Source organism: Ailuropoda melanoleuca, chromosome 2 (genome assembly GCF_002007445.2).
Source record: "Ailuropoda melanoleuca isolate Jingjing chromosome 2, ASM200744v2, whole genome shotgun sequence".
Taxonomy (NCBI): Eukaryota; Metazoa; Chordata; class Mammalia; order Carnivora; family Ursidae; genus Ailuropoda; species Ailuropoda melanoleuca.
The window spans coordinates 92258460-92278715 of NC_048219.1; the positions used below are offsets into that span (position 1 = coordinate 92258460).

A 20256-nucleotide genomic window follows, 5' to 3' on the forward strand; every position below is an offset into this window, starting at 1 on the left:
AATAATAGGTTTAAATATGAAACGTAAAACTATTAAACTTTTAGAAGAAACCCTAGGATAAAGTGTTTAGGATCTAGGGCATGGTGAATGGTTCCTAAATATGACACCAAAAACACTGTCCACAAAAAGAAAGGAAAATAAATTGGACTTAATAAAAACTTTTTATAGCTGAAAAACCCTGTTAGGAGGATGAAAAGACAAACTATAGACTGGGAGAAAATATTACCAAACCACATATCTCATAAAGAGCTCATATCTAGAATATATGTATCAGGAACTTTCAGTACTTAACATTAAATAAAAACAATAATCCAATTAGAAAATGGACAAAGGCATGAAGAGACGTGTCACCAAAGAGGATAACGTGAATGGCGTGCACGAGAAGATATTCAAGGGAGTAGAAATTTCCGGTCCTTAAGTGTGGTCTGCGCATAGAGACTTTCTTACAAAGTTTAATTTGGTGGGTGAAGAAGTAACTTTATAGTGGATATACCTGACAAAACACTACCTCAGCCAGGTGCTCAAGGTCAATATGAATAGTGATGAATCATGTTAATAGTATACCCTTCTGTTCAGACTTAAGCAACTGTCAGTATACACTGCTATATGTATAAGATGTTATATATATAGGGGCGCCTGGGTGGCACAGCGGTTAAGCGTCTGCCTTCGGCTCAGGACGTGATCCCGGCGTTATGGGATCGAGCCCCACATCAGGCTCTTCGGCTATGAGCCTGCTTCGTCTTCTCCCACTCCCCCTGCTTGTGTTCCCTCTCTCGCTGGCTGTCTCTATCTCTATCGAATAAATAAATAAAATCTTTAAACAAACAAAAAAAAAAAGATGTTATATATATAAACCTGGTAATAACTACAAATCAAGAACTGGTAATAGATGTACAATAAATAGAAAGCAATCCAAATATATTACTAAAGGAAGCCAGTGAACGATGAGAGAAGAAAGCCTGAGAAGAAAAGAAAAATAACCATAAAACAAATAGCAAGGGGTATGTGGGTGGCTCAATTGGTTGAGTATCAGACTTTTGATTTTGGCTCAGGTCATGATCTCAGGGTCTTAAGATTAAGCCCCACATCAGGCTCCACACCGGGCATGGAGCCTTAGATTATCCCTCTTCCTCTGCCCCTCCTCTCCCCCCACACTCCCCACGTGCATGTTCTCACTCTCTGATGGGGGGAAAGCTAACAAAATGGCAAATCAATACCTATCAGTAATTACTTTGAATGTAAATGGACTAAACATTCCAACCAAAAGACGTAGGATAACAGAATGGCTACAAAAGCAAGACGTATCTGTATGCTACCTACAAAAGACTCATTTCAAACCTAAAGACACAAGTAGATGAAAAGTGAAGGGATGGAAAGGCATTTATCATGCAAGTAGAAGTGGAAAGAAAGCCAGAGTAGCAATATTTATATCAGACAAAATAAACTAAAACAAAGGCTGTAAGAAGAGACAAAGAAGGACACTATATAATCATAAAATCCAACAAGAAGATTGTAAATATCCAACAATAATTGTAAATATTTATGCATCCTGCATGGGAGCATGCAAATACATAAAGCAGCTAATAACAAACATAAAGGAAATAGTCAATAGTAATACAATAATAGTAGGGGTCTTTAACACCCCACTTATATCAATGGATAAATCATCCAAACAGAAAATCAACAAGGATACAGTGGCTTTGAATGACACAGTGGGCCAGATGTATCTAACAGATATATTCAGAACTTTCCGTCCCAAAACAGCAGAATACACAGTCTTTTCAAGTGCACATGGAACATTCTCCAGAATAGATCACATTAGGTCACAAAACAAGTCTTTTGTTGATTAGAAAACATGGAAGTCATACCATGCATCTTTTCAGACCACAGTGCTATGAAACTAGAAATCAACCACAAGAAAAAATCTAGAAAAAACACAAATACATGGACGTTAAATAACATGCTATTAAACAGTGAATGGATCAAGAAATCAAAGAGGAAATCAAAAAATACATGGAGACAAATGAAAATGAAAACATAATGATCCAAAATCTTTGGGATGCATCAAAAGGTATTCTAAGAGGGAAGCTTATAACAATATAGGCCAACCTCAAGAAGCAAGACAAATCTCAAGTAAACAACCTAACTTTACACCTAAAGGAGCTGGGAAAGGAAGAACAAACCCCAAACCAGTACAAGGAAAGAAAGAAAGATTAGAGCAGAAATAAATGAGATAGAAACTTAAAAAAAAAAACCCAGATCATTGAAACCAGGAGCTTGTTCTTTGAAAACATCAACATAATTAATAAACCTTTAGCCAGACTCATCAAAAGAAAAAGAGAAGACTCAAACAGAAATGAAACAGGAGAAAGAACTGACACCACAGAAATACAAAGGAATATAAAAGAATATTCTGAAAAATATGCCAACAAATTGGACAACCTAGAAGATATGGATAAATTCCTAGAAACATAACTTCCCAACAGTGAATCAGGAAGAAATAGAAAATTTGAACAGACCAATTACCAGCAATGAAATTGAATCAGTAATCGGAAAACTCCCATCAGACTAAAGTCCAGGACCAGAGAGCTCCATAGGTGAATTCTATCAAACATTTAAAGAAGAGTTAATACCTATTTTTCTCAAACCATTCCAAAAAACAGAAGAGGAAGGGAAGCCTCCAAATTCATTCTGAGGCCAGCATTACCCTGATACTGAAACCAGGTAGACACCACAAAAAGAACTACGGGCCAATATCTTTGATGAACATAGATGCAAAAATCCTTGATGAAATATTAGCAAACCAAATCCAACAATATGTTTAAAAAAATCATTTGCCACAATCAAATGAGATTTATTCCTGGGATGCAAGGGTGTTTCAGTATTCACAAATCAATCAGCATGATACATCACATCAACAAGAGAAAGGAAAAAAGCCATATGATCATTTCAGTAGGTGCAGAAAAAATATATGACAAAGTACAAAATCCATTTGTGATTTAAAAAAACTTTCAACAAAATAGGTTTGGAGGAAACATACCTCAGCATAATAAAGGCCATATCTGAAAAACCCACAGCTAACATCGTATTCAGTGGTAAAAAACAGAGCTTTTCCACAAAGATCAGGAACAAGCAAGGATGTCCACTTTTACCACTTTTATTCAACCTGGTATTGGAAGTTCTAGCCACATAAGTGAAACATGAAAAAGAAATAAAAGGCATCCAAATTGGGAAGGAAGGAAGGAGAATTTTCACTGTTTGTAGATGACATGATACTATACATAGAAAACCTGAAAGAGTCCACCAAAAAACTACTAGAACTGATAAATGAATTCAGTGAGGTTGCAGGATACAAAATCAATACACAGAAAATCTGTTGTGTTTCTATATACTATTAACGAAATAGCAGAAAGAGAAATTAAGAAAACAGTACCTTTTACAAGTACACCAAAAATAATAAGACACAAAGGTAAGGAGATGAAAAACTATACTCCAGAAACTATAAAACATTGATGAAAGAAATTGAATATGACACAAATGGAAAGATATTACATGCTCATGGATTGGACGAACAAATATTGTTAAAATGTCATTACTACCCAGAGCAATCTACAGATTTCATGCAATCCCTGTCAAAATGCCAACATCATTTTTCACAGAACTAAAATAAATAACCCTAAAATTTGTATGGAACCAGTTACAAATGACCCTGAATAGCCAATACAATCTTGAAAAAGAAGAAAAAAACTATAGGTGTCACAATTCCAAATTTCAAGATACAGTACAAAACTGTAGTAATCGAAACAGGATGGTACTGGCACAAAAACAGACACAGATCAATGGAACAGAACAGAGAGCCCAGACATAAACTCACGATTATATGGTCAATTAATCTTTGACGAACAGAGGCAAGAATATGCAATGGGATAAAGTCCCTTCAACAAATGGTATTGGGAAAACTGGACAGCAATATGCAAAAATGAAACTGGACCACCTTCTTACACCATACACAAAAATAAACTCAAAATGGATTAAGGACCTAAATGTGAGACCTGAAATCATAAAAATCCCAAAGGAGAACAGGCGGTAATTTCTCCAACATCAGCCATAGCAACATTTTTCTGGATAACGTCTCCTAAGGCGAGGGAAACAAAAGCAAAAATAAACTATTGGGACTTCATCAATATAAAAACTTCTGCACAGCAAAGGAAACAACCAACAAAACTAAAAGACAGCCTACTGAATGGTAGGAGATATTTGCAAATGACCTGTCTGATAAAGGGTAAATATTCAAAATACATAAAGAACTTCTATAACTTGGGCGCTTGGGTGGCTCAGTTGGTTAAGCATGTGCCTTCGGCTCAGGTCATGATCCCACGGTTCTAGGATCAAGCCTCACATCTGGCTCTGTGCTCAGTGGGGAGCCTGCTTTTCCCTCTCCCTTTGCCTGCCGCTCTGCCTGCTTGTGCTCTTTCTGTCAAATAAATAAATAAAATATTTTTTTAAAAAAAGAACTTCTATAACTCGACACCAGAAAACCCCAAACAATCCAGTTTAAAAATGGGTAGAAGACATGAAGAGGCATTTTTCCAAAGAAGACATCCGGTTGGCCAACAGACACATGAAAAGATGCTCAGCATCACTCATCATCAGAGAAATACAAATCAAAACCACAATGAGATACCACCTCACACCTGTCAGAATGGCTAAACTCAACAACACAAGAAACAAGTGTTGGCAAGGATATGGAGAAAAAGGAACCCTCACACACTGTTGATAGAAATGCAAACTGGTGCAGCCATTGTGAAAAACAGTATGGAGGCTCCCTAAAAAATTAAAAATGGAATTACCATATGATCTAGTAATTCCACTACTGGTTATTTACCCAAGGAATTTGAAAACACTAATTTGAGAAGATATATGCACCTCTTTGTTTATTGCAGTATTATTAACAATAGCCAAACTTTGGTAGCAACCCAAGGGTCCCTTGACAGATAAATGGATAAAGAAGATGTGATATATATACACAAGAGAATATTACTCGACCATAAAAATGAAATCTTGCCATTTGCAGCAACCTGGATGGATCTAGAGGGTATAATGCTAAGTGAAATAGGTCAGAGAAAAACAAATACCATATGATTTCACTCATGTGGAATTTAAAAAAACAAAAAAGGGAGAGAAACCTTAACTATAGTTAGAGAACAAACTGATGAAACTGATGGTTACCAGAGGAGAGGTGGGTGGGGGCCAGAGGTGAAATAGGTGAACAGGATTAAGAGTGCATTTACCATGATGAGCACGAGGTAATGTATAGGGTTGTTGAATCACTGTATCGTACACCTGAAACTAATATATAACTCTGTATGTAATCATACTGGAATTTTTTTTTTAAGATTTTATTTATTTATTTGACAGAGACAGCCAGCAAGAGAGGGAACACAAGCAGGGGAAGTGGGAGAGGAAGAAGCAGGCTCATAGTGGAAGAGCCTGATGTGGGGTTCGATCCCATAACACCGGGATCACGCCCTGAGCCGAAGGCAGACGCCTAACCGCTGTGCCACCCAGGCGCCACCATACTGGAATTTTTTAAATAGTATGTACCCGTCATGGGATGTGATGGCATTGGCACTTCCCCTCTATGTGTCCTCTCATGACTACATTCTAATCCTGAGAGAAACATCAGACAAATCCAAATAGAAGGGCAGCCTGCAAAATTACTTGACCAGTAGTCTTCAAAACTGTTAAGGTCATCAGAATCAAGGACCATCCTGAGAAACCATCAAGCCAGCAGTTGTCTAAGGAGACGTAACAAGTAAAATGTACTGCGGCATTTTCATTGGGTCCTGAACCATAAAATTTATTTTTAAAAAAATGTTCAGCATCACTAGCCATTCAAGAAATTGAAATTGAGATGTCACTACACACCTGTCAAAACAGCTGAAACAAAAAATGCTGATAATGCTAAATGCTGGTGAGGATGCAGAGAAGATTTCTTGTACATTCCTTTAAGCACCTTGAACCTGTAGTTACACTGCCTTCTGGCCTCCCTTGTTTTTCCTTAAAAGTCAGCTATTGATTATGTGAGGTCATACATTTGTCATACTTATAATTCTTGGGTATTTGGGTTATCGTTTGTCAGTAAATTGAGGACATTTCAGCCATTTTTTTTTCTTTGAATATTTCTTCTTTCTCTCTTCTTCTGATACATTACCTGTGTGTTGAGGCTTTTAATAGTGTCTCACGTTTCTCAGAGGCCCTGATTATTTTTCTCATTCCTTTTACTCTGTTCTTCAGCCTGCATAATCTCTATCAGCCTGTCTTCAACTTGACTAATTCGCTTTTGTACCAGTTCCCATTTGTTGTGTTCCGTAAGTGAACTTTTTTTAAGTATTTTATTGTACTTTTTAACTCCAGAATTGCCATTTGGTTCCTTTCTTTTTATAATTTCTACCTTTTTATTGATCTCTCAACTTAATTTGACACGGTCATCATACCTTCCTTCTTCACTCCTACATTACTTCCATTCAGTGAATTTATTTATAATGGCTGCTTTGAAATCTTTTTCTAATAAATTTGATATCTGGTTGTTCTCATTAAGCAGGTTCTTTTGCCTGCTTTCTTCCCCCCATGTATGGGTCACTCTTTATTATTTCTTTGCTTGCCTCATAATTTTTTGTTGGAATCTAGACATTCTAGATAACTCTGGATACTGGTCTCTCCCCACCCCACCCCAGGCTTGTTACTGTTACTTGTTTGTATCATGACTGGTTAGATTATTTCAGTGAAGTCTCATCACCTCCTGCACCAGGTGTGTTGACCCTTCAGTGTTGCTTCTCAGGGAGGCATAGCTTCCGGTATGCCAGCAGTCATCCTGGGATGACTATGGCACTGGTAGAGCTCTCGCCCACTCTTTCCCTGACCACACGCAGCTGATTAGCACTGCTTATTGCGTGCTGTTTGCTCTACCAGAACAAAGTACTGGAATGTGCTCCGGAACACACATTGTATTCCTCTGCGAACTATTCCAGTCAAATCATAGCTCCTTTCAAAGTAGTTACTGAAGTTAGTGTTTGATATTTGTTCTGCCCCCAAGAGGACTTCTCTCAGCCATCTTATTCTTTGTTCTCTCCTACAAACTAGTCAACCCACAGTCTAGGCTATAACTTCATCTGATCTACAACTTTCCCAATTGCCTTTCATTACAGCCTCCACTGTTCTTAGGAGCACCTTTAGGTTTCAGCTTCATAGTCTGTGGCAAATGGAGTCAGTTCCTTTAGGAAAAGATTAGGAGCTACCTGTTTTATGGGTTGTTTCTCCCCCAGGCAGAATCTCTGTGCTAGGCCTCTGGAGTTGGGGTGAGGACAATGGTAGCCTTCTCTCTAAGTAACACCCCACTCTAGGAGGTGAGCAACAAGTGAAGGGGAAGAAGAGTTAGCAGCCTGGGGTCCTCTTGGCTTGCCTCCCCCAGCACAAAACCACCACTTCACAAAGCAGGAGAAGGGCTCCCAGGGCCCAGTGTTCTCAGCACACTTTGCAGTCTCCATTCTAGACTAGGGATTGAACAGAAGAGAGCCCCTGCATCTCAGTTGTACCCACCTAGGACTTAGCCTGAGCAGCAGGGCGAGGGGAGCAGAATGGGAGGAGAGGGAACCCCATGTTCTGGGCTGCAGCAGTCTACATGGAGATCCACCTCACTGAGCTAGGAGAGAAAAAGAGGGAATGGTCTTGGTTCAGATACCATGGACTCACTGTTCTTACCGCAGATTTGCTTGAATAGATGCTACATGAATAGAAATTTTATGTTTTCCCTTAGGAGCCTTTCCAGAGGTCTAAATAGTTATTTTTAAAATTTTCACCAGTTTCACTGGAGAGCAGGTTAGCAGAGTGCTGTCATACCACACATCAGTTGTCTCTCATACTTTGCTGAGCTAACTGCTCTGGAAAACAGTTTGGCAGTTTCATAAAAACTAGAACATACACTTATGACCAAACAGTTATATTCCTGGGCATTTATCCCGGAAAAATCAAAGCCTATGTCCCCACAAAAATCTGTACACAGCTGTTCATAGCAACTTTTTTTGGAATAGACAGAAACTGGAACGTACTTATTGGCCATTTGTATACCTTTTTTGGAGAAATATCTGTTCAGATCCTTTGCCCTTTTTTAATTGGTTTCTTTTTATTATTGAGCTATAGGAATTTTTCATTTGTTCTCCATACAAGTCTCTTATCGGATATATCCTTGTACCATCTTTGCAACTTCCTCAGAATCTATCATTATTTCAAAATAAAGAGTTTTTTCAAGTGTTTAAAATGAAGTACTCAAGTGCATCTGAAACTGGTGAATATCTGAATAGTCAGACTGCATCGTCATTATGGTTGTGGTATTGTACTGTAGTTTTACAAGATGCTGCCACTGGTAGAAATCAGGTAAAGAGTACTTAGGATCTCTGTGTCCTTTCCTACAACTGACTGCATGGGAATTTCCAATTACCAAACAATTTTAAAAATTCCTTTAAATCGTATGCACCCTAATATTTGCCTACTAGATAGGGGTTTGTTTTTTTTTTAATTGGTGAACTTCTTAGAGCAGTTTTAGGTTCACAACAAAATTGAATAGAAGGTACAGGGATTATGCTCATGGATCAGAAGAATAAACATAGTTAAAATGTCTATGCTACCCAGGGCAATCTACACTTTCAACGCCATCTCGATCAAAATACCAATGACATTTTTCAAAAAGCTGGAATAAACAATCCTAGAATTTGTGTGGAACCAGAAAAGACCCTGAATTGCCAAGGAAATGTTGAAAAAAACAAAGCTGGGGGGCATCACGTTGCCTGATTTCAAGCTATACGACAAAGCTGTAATCACAAAGATAGCATGGTACTGGCACAAAAACAGACACATAGACCAATGCAACAGAATAGAGACTCCAGAAATGACCCTCGACTTTATGGTCAACTAGTCTTTGACAAAGCAGGAAAAAACATCCAGTGGAAAAAAGGCAGTCTCTTCAATAAATGGTGCTAGGAAAATTGGACATATATACAGAAGAATGAAACTTGACCACTCTCTCACACCATACACAAAGATAAACTCCAGATGGATGAAAAACCTTGATGTGAGACAAGAATCCATCAAAATCCTAGAGGAGAACATAGGCTGTAACCTCTTCGACATCAGCCACAGCATCTTCTTTCATTACACATCTCCAAAGGCAAGAGAAACAAAAGAAAAAATGAACTTTTGGGACTTGATCAAGATAAAAAGTTTCTGCACAACAAAGACAACAGTCAGCAAAACAAAGAGGCAACCCACAGAATGGAGAAGATATTTGCAAATGAAACTACAGATAAAAGGGTTGTATCCAAGATCTATAAAGAACTTCTCAAACTCAATACCCAAGAAACAAATAATCAAATCAAAAAAATGGGCAGAAAATATGAACAGACACTTTTCCAGTGAAGGCATACAAATGGCTAACAGACGCATGAAAAAATGTTCAAAATCATTAGCCATCAGGGAAATTCAAATCAAAACCACACTGAGATACCACCTTACACCAGTTAGAATGGCAAAAATGGGCAAGGCAAGAAACAACAAATGTTGGAGAGGATGTGGAGAAAGGCGAACCCTCTTATACTGTTGGTGGGAATGCAAGTTGGTACAGCCACTTTGGAAAATAGTGTGGAGGTCCCTCAGAAAGTTAAAAATAGAGCTACCCTGTGACCCAACAATTGCAGTACTGAGTATTTACCCCGAAGATACAGACATAGTGAAGAGAAGGGCCATATGCACCCCCAATGTTCATAGCAGCATTGTCCACAATAGCTAAACTGTGGAAGGAGCCGAAATGCCCTTCAACAGACGAATGGATTAAGAAGATGTGGTCCATATATACAATGGAATATTACTCAGCCATCAGAAAGAACGATTACCCAGCATTTGCAGCCACATGGACGGGACTGGAGGAGATTATGCTAAGTGAAATAAGTCAAGCAGAGAAAGACAATCATCATAGGGTTTCACTCATTGGTGGAACATAAGGAATAGCAGGGAGATCGGTAGGAGAAGGAAGGGAAGAATGAAGGGGTAGTAAACAGAAAGGGGAATGAACCACGAGAGACTATGGACTCCGGGAAACAAACTGAGGGTTTAGGAGGAGAGGTGGATGGGAGGATGGGCTAGCCCAGTGATGGGTATTAAGGGGCACGTATTGCATGGTGCACTGAGTGTTATACGCAAGCAATGAATCATGGAACACTGCATCAAAAACTAATGATGTACTGTATGGTGATTAACATAACATTAAAAAAAAAAAAAGGTACAGGGATTTCCCACGTACCCCTAGTCCCCACACCCACCACAGTGGTACATTTGGTACATTCGATGAACCCATACTAACACATCATTATCACCCAAAGTTTATCACTTACATTAGTGCTCAGTCTTCGTGTTCTACATTCTGTGGGTTTTGACAAATACATATATAGTCTTTTCAAGAATAAATTTTAAAATAAAGTAAAATTTTAAAAATATTTTAAAATAATTTTTAGTTATTTTAAATTAATTTTTAATTAATCTATAAATAAATTTTTTAAGATTTTATTTATTTATTAGAGCACAAGGAGGGGGCGCAGCAGGCAGAAGAAGAGGGAGAAGCAGGCTCCCCATGGAGCAAGGGCTCAATCCCAGGACCCTGGGATCATGACCTGAGCCAAAGGCAGACGCTTAACTGAGTGAGCCACCCAGGCGCCCCTATAAATACATTTTAAGTTGTGGTTAAACAGTAGTTAAAACTTCACATACACAGCTCAACTCACCTTTGACAAGTACCCCTCAATCCTACTTTCCCTCTCCCCAATCCAAATGATGTGTTTTTATTTTACTACAGTTCTGGTTACTGGACTTCCCTATCCAAATGTGAAATGCTGTTCAGATTTGATTCCTTTCATTTCTCCAAGATATAGATAACACCAAAAAGCTTCTAAAACTTCATGCCCAATTCTCCACTTGCTTGCAAGCATCACACATGAACAAGGCTCCAGGACACCAGAGACCATTTCTCTTCCTTTAAGAGATTAAAATATTAATTTGCTCTCCTTCAAACTCACTAGATTAGCAGAGTACGTCTTTACAGCATTCTTCAGGGGTGAACAAAAGGAGAAGCTTTTATTCATGTTGTGACTTCTGTTCCTAATGACTTAAATGCAAAGGAATTATTTAAAGATATTTAAGTAAAGAAATTCTTGATAAAATAGTATGTATCAGTAGCTTGAACCCAAATTATTTTAGCTTTATAAAAATTGAAATATACTTTTTTTTTTTTTAATGGTTCCAGAAGAGAAGAAAGCTATGCTGCAGGAAATAGCTAACCAGAAAGGGGTATCCTGTCGTGCTCAAGGCTGGAAAGTTCACCTCTGTGCTGCTCAGTTGCTACAGCTGGTGGGTAGAGTTCTAGTAGTTGTTATGTCCTGCTGAAGAGAGGAACAAATGCCGGAGGCATCTGAGTTCATAAAGTGTTTCCTTTTGAGTAATTCCGAAGCGTTCCCAAGTAACATGGGTTATGCAGAATTTTTATGTAAAATACATAATGTTGTAATTACTATATCTATCCCAAGATAGAATTCAAACATATCTTAGTCTGGTACCCAGAACCAAAATATATTGAACTGTGGTATAAGACCGACATTTAAGATTCAATCTTTTGTGTTTCTGTGAATCTGAAACAGCCTCAGATGGCCTAAGTGTAAGCCATTGCTCCCCACAATGCTCCTTATCACAGGGACCAGGCTCAACTCCCACTTCTTCCTGATTAGTGGGCTTTAGTTCCCTGCCAGTTTGAAATATTGTTCGAATAAGCTGTCACATCCCCATGGTAACCAGGGAACACCTCTCCCTCTCGATACTACAAAGCCTGCCTCCTACAGCCCCTGCTTGTTCACTCTGTTCCTGAGTGCAGCCCCTGCGTGGCCCTGCGTGGTGTGTGGTGTCCTCCTCCCCTGGGCTGTGAGTATATTGACTAGTAAACTGCTATTGATCTCATGTGTCCAGTGTTGGCGGGTGTTACGTGTCCGTTTCCATAACCCTTGGGCGGGAATCCTTCCTTCACCAAGGAGGTGAAGGGGGTGCAATCAAAACAACAGCCTCATGAAGTTTTTCCATCTTTGGAGCAGCTGTGATCTGAAGACCTTGTCTATTATGAGTATCTTTGGAAAGAAAAAAAAAATAGTGCCATGGCTACTTTTTGTATTTAGAAAAGCATGTTTCTGTGAAACCTTTAGACTGGGTTTTTAGAGGAATGGTGAATTCAGGGCAGTAATTAAAAGTTATCCTTGAGGATAGGCCCTAAATTATTACTCATTGTTGATCAATTTCCCTTGCTGTACATTAGCGCCCTAGTCCTTGGGAGAAAGGATTCTATCACCCAAATAGCTCTCATACCAGTTTACAGAAGTGATTCAAGGTGGGTGCATTTGCCTGAGGTTACCAAGGAAAAGTATCTCTGAGGCCATGATGCCCTTCCTATTGTGTGTTGCAGACGAATCTAGAACATGATGTTTATGAAAGACTCACCAACCTACAGGAAGGGATTATCCCAAAGAAAAAAGCAGCAACTGATGATGATCTGCACCGAATAAATGAACTGATACAGGTTTGACATAGCCCTTTCCCTCTGATCCTCCAGTTTATGGGGTTGTCACTACACGGTCTTACTTCTCCCATTTCCCCTCCCTCTTTCACTAATACCTTTAGTAAAAACCTACTATTTGGGGTGCCTGGGTGGCTCAGTTGGTTGAGCATCCAATTCTTGGTTTCAGTTCAGGTCACGATCTCACGGGTCATGGGATCAAGCCCCACATTGGGCTCCGCTCTTGGCGGGAAGTTTGCTTAAGACTCTCCCTCCCCCACTGCTCCTCCTACCACCCCACCCCACCCCTGCTCGCACATGTGCTCGCTCTAAAATAAATTAATCCTAAAAAAAAAACCTGTTTATTTTAGCCTGCATTACCAAGAAAGACTAAAACGTTTTTTTCTATGTGGAAGCCACAAAATGGCCTCAGTCCATAGGTGAAAAGTTATTTGAAAGCCTGGTGGTCTCCTGGTGACTGATTGGTGTTGATGTCTTCTGTTGCAGGGAAATATGCAGCGGTGTAAACTTGTGATGGACCAGATTAGTGAGGCCAGAGACTCCATGCTTAAGGTTTTAGATCATAAAGACCGTGTCCTGAAGCTTCTAAACAAGAATGGGACTGTCAAGAAGGTGTCAAAATTGAAGCGAAAGGAAAAAGTCTAGACCCAGAAGAATCAGGACTTTGGAAACAGAATTTATGAAGAATGATGGTGGGGGTGGGGGGAGGGTTTTGGTTATTCTCAAAGTGGAACATTGAAATAAAGGAAGTGTTCCTTAATTCACACAAGAAAACAGGGACCCATGGTACCCAGTGGCACAAACGGATCAGAGCTGTTCTGAAGCAGTGAACTGCATTCTCTCTTACAGGCATATCCCTCTTAAACCTGCTGCGTCATGAATGACTCCTGATGCATCAGTGTCTGCCAGTTAGAATCAGTGACACAAATGAATGGCTGGCAGTTTTCAGCCTTCTGGTTTATAAACTGTATTTATCTGATGGATTCCTGCAGGACCCATACTGAGCCTGAACTGAAATATCCGCTTGGACCATCTATTTTCTCTCTACACTGAAAATCAAACCTCTTCCCCTCATCCCAGCCGGTTCTTACTCTGTCTGACCTTCAAATGCCTGAGCTGGCCTTTTACAGCAATGCCATGGCACCGAGAGACTTGCCACATCTCACACTTTAAAGGGTTTGAACTCTTAATTCTTGTCATTTTTTTAAAGAACCATTTCAGAGTGAAATCGTTATATTGTCTGTCCCGTGTGAGTCAGAGTTGGGTTTTCTTGGAGGTTCAGAGCAGGCAACACCCGAAGTTGCTCTGAGATCCTTGTTCTGAAGTACGTTCTCGGTTATTTGTACTTCTGTAGCTTGTGTGATGCTGTTAATTGTATGTACCGCACATCTCCAAATGTTAATAAAGGACTCAAAGAGGTTTTTGTACACGAGCAGTCTGCATCTTTTTATAAAGTGAATCAGTGCTGTGCTGATCACCTTGTGAGTGTGCGTCCTACTGTAATTTCTTACACAATGTTGGGAGTCTACTCTGCTGAAGTTTTGTTATTCCACATAAATGGGTTCCACTTATCCTGGTATTTTGAAGATGTCACAATGGTAAAATCTGTTGGCTCTTGGTTATCTTGAATTTTTTCCCATTGCAGGTATAAATTGGTCAAATTATAGAACAATTAAGGCTGCAGGAGTTGGGTGGAACTGCCACGGAGCGTGGATTTTCCTCACAAGGTTGCTCTTGCTTCCTCTGAGCTACCCGAATGGTACAGTAGCTTGACTTTCTTCCTGAATACAAGCAGGCATCTCTCTCCCTTCTAGCTGGATGTTCTCTTTCCTTAGGACATGGGTTGCCAACTTGAGTCTGGAGCTCTCCTCTTTGCCCTGACGTGAATAGATTTAAGACTGGAAGTCTCTGAGTTCTGACCAGGTCTTTGGGACCAACACTCTGGCTCACCTGAAACAGGCTTCCTCCAGTTGAAATGGTAAGTTCTCATCTGGTATTGCACTGGAGAAGAAGCAAAGTGGGCTTCTGGTTAGGCCACATAGGCCTGTGTGGCCTAGGCCAAGAAGTCCTCAGAATAATCACCACTGCTTCATGGAGCCAACTTTGAAAAGTATTATTGGTTGTTTGCTAGACACCAGTATAGTGTGCTGGACTGTGCTAGAAGAATGTTCCTTTGCCTCAGTTTCTCCTGTGCACATACTGCCCCAGTGAGCTCATGTGGTGTGCTAGCTATGATTCAGGTACTTGGGATCCTGCATTACGGATCTGTTCTCTCCAAAAGTATTGTCACCGCAATTTCAACAAAACTTAGATAACTCGTCAAAGGAAGCTTGTTAGTGCAGGTTAGAACAATAGCGTTTTCAGTATTTTCTTGCCTTATACAGTCAGAAGCTGGGAGAGTCTTGTCTGTGTCTAGTATATTGTTTAAAAACAGCTTTATTGAGGACTAACCTGCAATCAACTAAACATCTCAACATATACAATTTGATAAGATTTGACGTGTATGCATGCCCATTTCACCATCACCATAGTCAAGGTCATGAACATCTCCATCAGTCTCAGTAGTTTCTCCTGATGCCTCTAATTTCTTCCCTCTCACTCCTGCCTGCCTCCCTATCTTCAGACGAACATTAGTCTGCTTTCTGTCACTAGATTAGTTTGCATTTTTTGGAATTGTATGTGAGTGAAATCATACAATGTAATCTTTGTAGGAAGGAATGTGTTTTCTTCTACTCAGCATAATGGAAATTTATCCTGAGATTTATCCATGTTTCCAGAATTCATCGCTTTTTGTTGCTGAGTACCAAGCTCTCCGCTGCATGCATGTTCCACAAGTTGTTTATCCATTCACCTGTAAAAAGACATTCAGACTGTTAGCAGGTTTGGGTTATTACAGATATAACTGTTCTGTACATTTATGTTATTTATATGGACATGTATTTGTATATAACTTTTTAATTGCTGATATTATATTAGTTGTGCTTTCCAGGGATTTGTAAACAGGAGATAGTCCAGAGACCAAGTGGCTTTTGGTCTAGAAAAATATTCACAGACTTAAGGATTAGAAAGAATTGGAAATATATTTGAGGTAAGACTTGGATTTGGCTTCTTTTCTCTACAGTGGAGAATCAAAGAAACATAAATCGGGTGGGGGGGAGTTTTAACCCATCTGCTTTGTCTAGAAAATCTTTCATATATATATATTTTTTAAAAACCTGGATATTTCAAAACCTCGTTAAATAGGAAATGCCTTATAGTATTTTCATTTTCAGTGATTTTATCGCAGTAATAATATAGAATCACACAATTTTAGAGTTTAAAAGTTATTTAAAGATTATACAGTTTAACCCATCCTGTGAAAAAATGGACACCTTTGTACTTTATTACTGTAAATTACAGCACAGATACAGAAAACTACATGAGGGGCACCTGGGTGGCACAGCGGTTGGGCGTCTGCCTTCGGCTCAGGGCGTGATCCTGGTGTTGTGGGATCGAGCCCCACATCAGGCTCTTCCACGATGAGCCTGCTTCTTCCTCTCCCACTCCCCCTGCTTGTGTTCCCTCTCTCGCTGGCTGTCTCTCTGTCAAATAAATAAATAAAATCTTAAAAAAAAAAAAGAAAACTACATGAAACAAATGTATAGCTTCATAAATTTTTAAAAGAACAACTTTGAAGTTACCACCCAGGGTGAAAAATAGAACTTTGTTAGTCACCTCAGAAGCCCCACAACTGTCCCATCCCAATCACAACTCTCTACCTCCCCCAAAATAGCCATGATCTTGACTTTCTCTTTCAAATAACCTATTTTATTGTGGTACAATTATGTAGAGCAAAATACCCAAATCTTAATAGATTTATGCTTTTTGACAAATACACCCTTAGCTGACAGCGAAATAAAGATATATGTGACATTACCATAACCCTAAAAAGAGTGCTCCTTCATAGTCAAAACCCCTCTGCCCCCTACCAAGGTAAACATTGATCTGTCCATTATCAGAGGTTAGTTTTGTCTGTTCTTAAACTTCATATAAATGGAATCATAGAGTACATATTTATATGTGTCTTAATTTGAGATTCATCCATTTGTTATATGTATCATAAATTGTTCCTTTTTACTGCCGAGCGGTAGTCTACTGAGTGAATGTGCAAGTTTATTCATTTCCCTATTGAAGGACATCTCACTTGCTTCTGGTTTTTGACCATTGTGAATAAAGCTGCTATAAACATTTGCATGCAGGTTTTGTGTGGAAATAAATTTTCCAAATCCATTGGATAAAAACCAAGGAATGTGATTGCTGGCTCATAAGGTAAAATTATGTTTAGTTTTGTAAGAAACTTCCAAACTGGGGCACCTGGGTGGCTCAGTCAGTGAAGCATCTGCCTTTGGCTCAGGTCATGATCTCAGGGTCCTGGGATCAAGTCCCGCATCAGGCTCCCTGCTCAGGTGGGAGCCTGCTTCTCCCTCTACCTCTGCTTAGGCTCCCCTTGCTTATGCTCTCTCTCTCTCTCTGTCAAATAAAATCTTAAAAAAAAAAAAAAACAAACAAAAAACTTCCAAACTGTCTTCCAAAGTGGCTGTGCCATTTTACAGTCCCACCAACAATGAATGATTGCTCCATATCCTCTCCAAAGTTTAGTGTTGTTCACATTCTGGATTTTAGCCATTCTAATAGGTAGGTAGTGGTATTGCTTTTATTTGCAATTCCCTAATGACATGATGCTGAGCGCTTTTCTTATGCTCATTTGACATCTTTATATCATTTTTGGTAAGGTGTCTATTTAGATCTTTGCCTATATATTAATTAGGTTGTTTTCTGATTGAAGTTTTGGTGTTTGTTTTTTTAAGATTTTAGTTATTTAAGAGAGAGCAGGAGAGAGAGACAGCATGAGCAGGGGGCAGGGACAGAAGGAGAGTGAGAAGCAGATTCCCCACCGAGCAGGAAGCCCAATGTGGGGCTCGATCCCGGGACCCTGGGATCACAACCCGAGCCAAAGGCAGACACTTAACCGACTGAGCCACCCAGGCACTCTTCTGATTGACTTTTAAGAGTTCTTTGTATATTTAGGATACCAGTCTTTTTCAGAAAGATAGGCATTTTGCAAATGCTTTCTTGCTGTCTGTGGCATATCTTTCCATTTACTTAATAGTGCCTTTTGAAGAGCAGAAGCTTTCAATTTTAATAAAGTACAACATCAATATATTTTTTTGTGTGGATTGTGCTTTTGGATTATATCTAAAGACTCATCGCCAAACCCAATATCATCTAGATTTTCTCCTATGTTTTGTTATAGAAGTTTTTTGTGTTTTACGTTTAGATCTGTGATTCATTCTGAGATAATTTTTATGACAGTCGTAAGGTCTGTGTACGTGTGTGTGTGTGTCCAATTATTCCAGCACCATTTGTTGAAAAGACTATCTCCATTAAATTACCCTTACTTCATTTGTCAGACTATCTCCATTAAATTACCCTTGCTTCATTTGTCAAAGATGAGTTAACTGTATTTGTGTGGCACTATGTCTGGGCTCTTTATTCTGTTCTGTTGATATACTTGTTCATTCTTTCACCACTACCACTCTGTTTCAATCCCTAGCTTTATAGGAAGTCTTGTAGTTGAGCAGTATGGATTCTCGAACTTTGTTCTTCACTGTTGTGTTAGCTATACTGGGTCTTTTGTCTCTTCATGTATTTTTAGAATCTGTTAACAGCTATGAAATACCTGCTGGAATTTGGATTAGGATTACACAGAATCTATAGTAAATTGGGAAAGAATTGACTTAATAATGTTGAGTGTTTTAGTCCATAAATATGGATACCTCCATTTATTTAGGTGTTTTATTTTTTCAAGAGTTTTGTAATTTTCCTCATATACATCTTGTACATATTTCATTAGATTTATACCAAAGTATTTCATTTTGTGTGTATGCTATTGTAAATGGTACTGTGTGGGACTCGTGGGTGGCTCAATCAGTTAAGCATCTGCCTTTGGCTGAGGCCATGATCTCAGGGTCCTGGGATTGAGTTCCGCGTTGGGCTCCTTGTTCAGCAGGGAGCCTGCTTTGCCCTCTGGCTGCCCCTCCCCCTGCCTGTGTGCTCTCTCTCTCTGACAAATAAACAAAATCTTTTAAAAATAAATAAAATAAATGATACTGTGTTTTTAATTTCAAATTCTAATTGTTCACTGGTAGTATATAGGAAAGCAGTAAAAATTCATATACTACTAACCTTATATGCTGTGATGTTGCTATATTAACAAGAGTTCTTTTGTCAATTTTGGGGGACTTTCTACATAAACAATGCCATTTGTGAACAAGTATAGTTTTATTTCTTCTTTCCCAGTCTGTATAAGTTTTATTTCCTTTTCCTTGTCTTATTGCACTGGATAGGACTTCCAGTAAGATGTTGAGTAAGAGTCTAAGAGGGAGTATCCTTGCCTTGTTTCCAGTCTTAGGGATAAAGTGTCCAATTTCTCACCATTAAGTATAATGTTAGCTGTAGGGGCTTTTGCAGAAGTTCTTCATTAAGTTGAGGAAGTTCTCGTGTATTGCTAGTTTTCCATGAGTTTTCAATCATAGAATGGATGGTGGATTTTGTCATAGGTTTTTCTCCATCACTGATACGATCTTATGAGTTTTCTTTTTTTAGCATGTTTATGTAGTAGATTACATTAATTGATTTTTAATCAAACCAGCATATCTGGAATAAATTCCACTTGTTTTGGTGTGCAGTTCTTTTTACACATTGTTAGTTTCAACTTGCTGATTGTTTAGTTGCATCTATGTTCATGAAAGATAGTGGTCTGTGGTTTATTTTTTGTACTTTATCAGGGTTAAGGTGATGCTAGTATCAGAATGAGGAAGTGTTCTTTCTGCTTCTGTTTTCTGGAGGGGATTGTAGAGAATTCATATAATTTCTTCCTTAAATGTTTGGTCAGATTCATCAGTGAAAACATTTGGATCTGGTACTTTTTTGGAAAATTACCAGTTACTGTTTCAATTATTAAAATAGATATAGGCCTACTTCTCCTTGTGTGAGTTTTGGCAATTTCTTTCAAGGAATTTTACTATTTCATCTAAGTTAATAAATTTGTGGGCATGGAGTTTTGTAGCATTCTTTTATTATCTTTTTCATGTCCATGGGCTCAGTAGTGATAACTTTTCTTTTTATTTTTTTTTTTAAAAATTTGATGACAGGGGCATCTGGCTGGCTCAGTCGGAAGCCCATGCAACTCTTGATTTCAGAGTCATGAGTTCAGTCCCCCATATGGGGTATAGAGGTTACTTAAAATCTTTTTTTAAAAAAGGAGTCATAATTCACATAACATACAATTCACCTACTTGAAGTATAAAATAGAATGACTTTTTTTTTAAAGATTTTATTTTATTTATGTGACAGAGAGACAGCCAGTGAGAGAGGGAACACAGCAGGGGAGTGGGAGAGAAAGAAGCAGGCCTCCCAGTGGAGGAGCCCGATGTGGGACTCGATCCCGAACGCAGGGATCACGCCCTGAGCCGAAGGCAGACGCTTAATGACTGCGCCACCCAGGCGCCCCAATAGAATGACTTTTACTACATTCACAGAGTTGTGCATCCATCACC

The 20256-nt window shown here is 39.0% G+C and overlaps 1 protein-coding gene across 12 annotated transcripts in view; it reads left to right on the top strand.

Moving 5' to 3' along the window:
• Positions 1-14085, top strand: part of SAP130 (Sin3A associated protein 130) — a 78406-nt gene extending 64321 nt beyond the window's left edge. For 7 of the 12 annotated variants that reach the window (XM_034654325.1, XM_034654321.1, XM_034654323.1 and 4 more), the window contains 4 exons: positions 11348-11451; positions 11923-12015; positions 12548-12661; positions 13145-14085. In XM_034654325.1, the coding sequence (XP_034510216.1) occupies positions 11348-11451; positions 11923-12015; positions 12548-12661; positions 13145-13303 (470 nt within the window). In that variant the 3' untranslated portion in view covers positions 13304-14085. The remainder of the gene's footprint in view (positions 1-11347; positions 11452-11922; positions 12016-12547; positions 12662-13144) is intronic. The other 5 variants (XM_034654329.1, XM_034654333.1, XM_034654328.1 and 2 more) reach the window with 2 other exon arrangements.
• The last annotated feature ends 6171 nt before the right edge of the window (positions 14086-20256 follow it).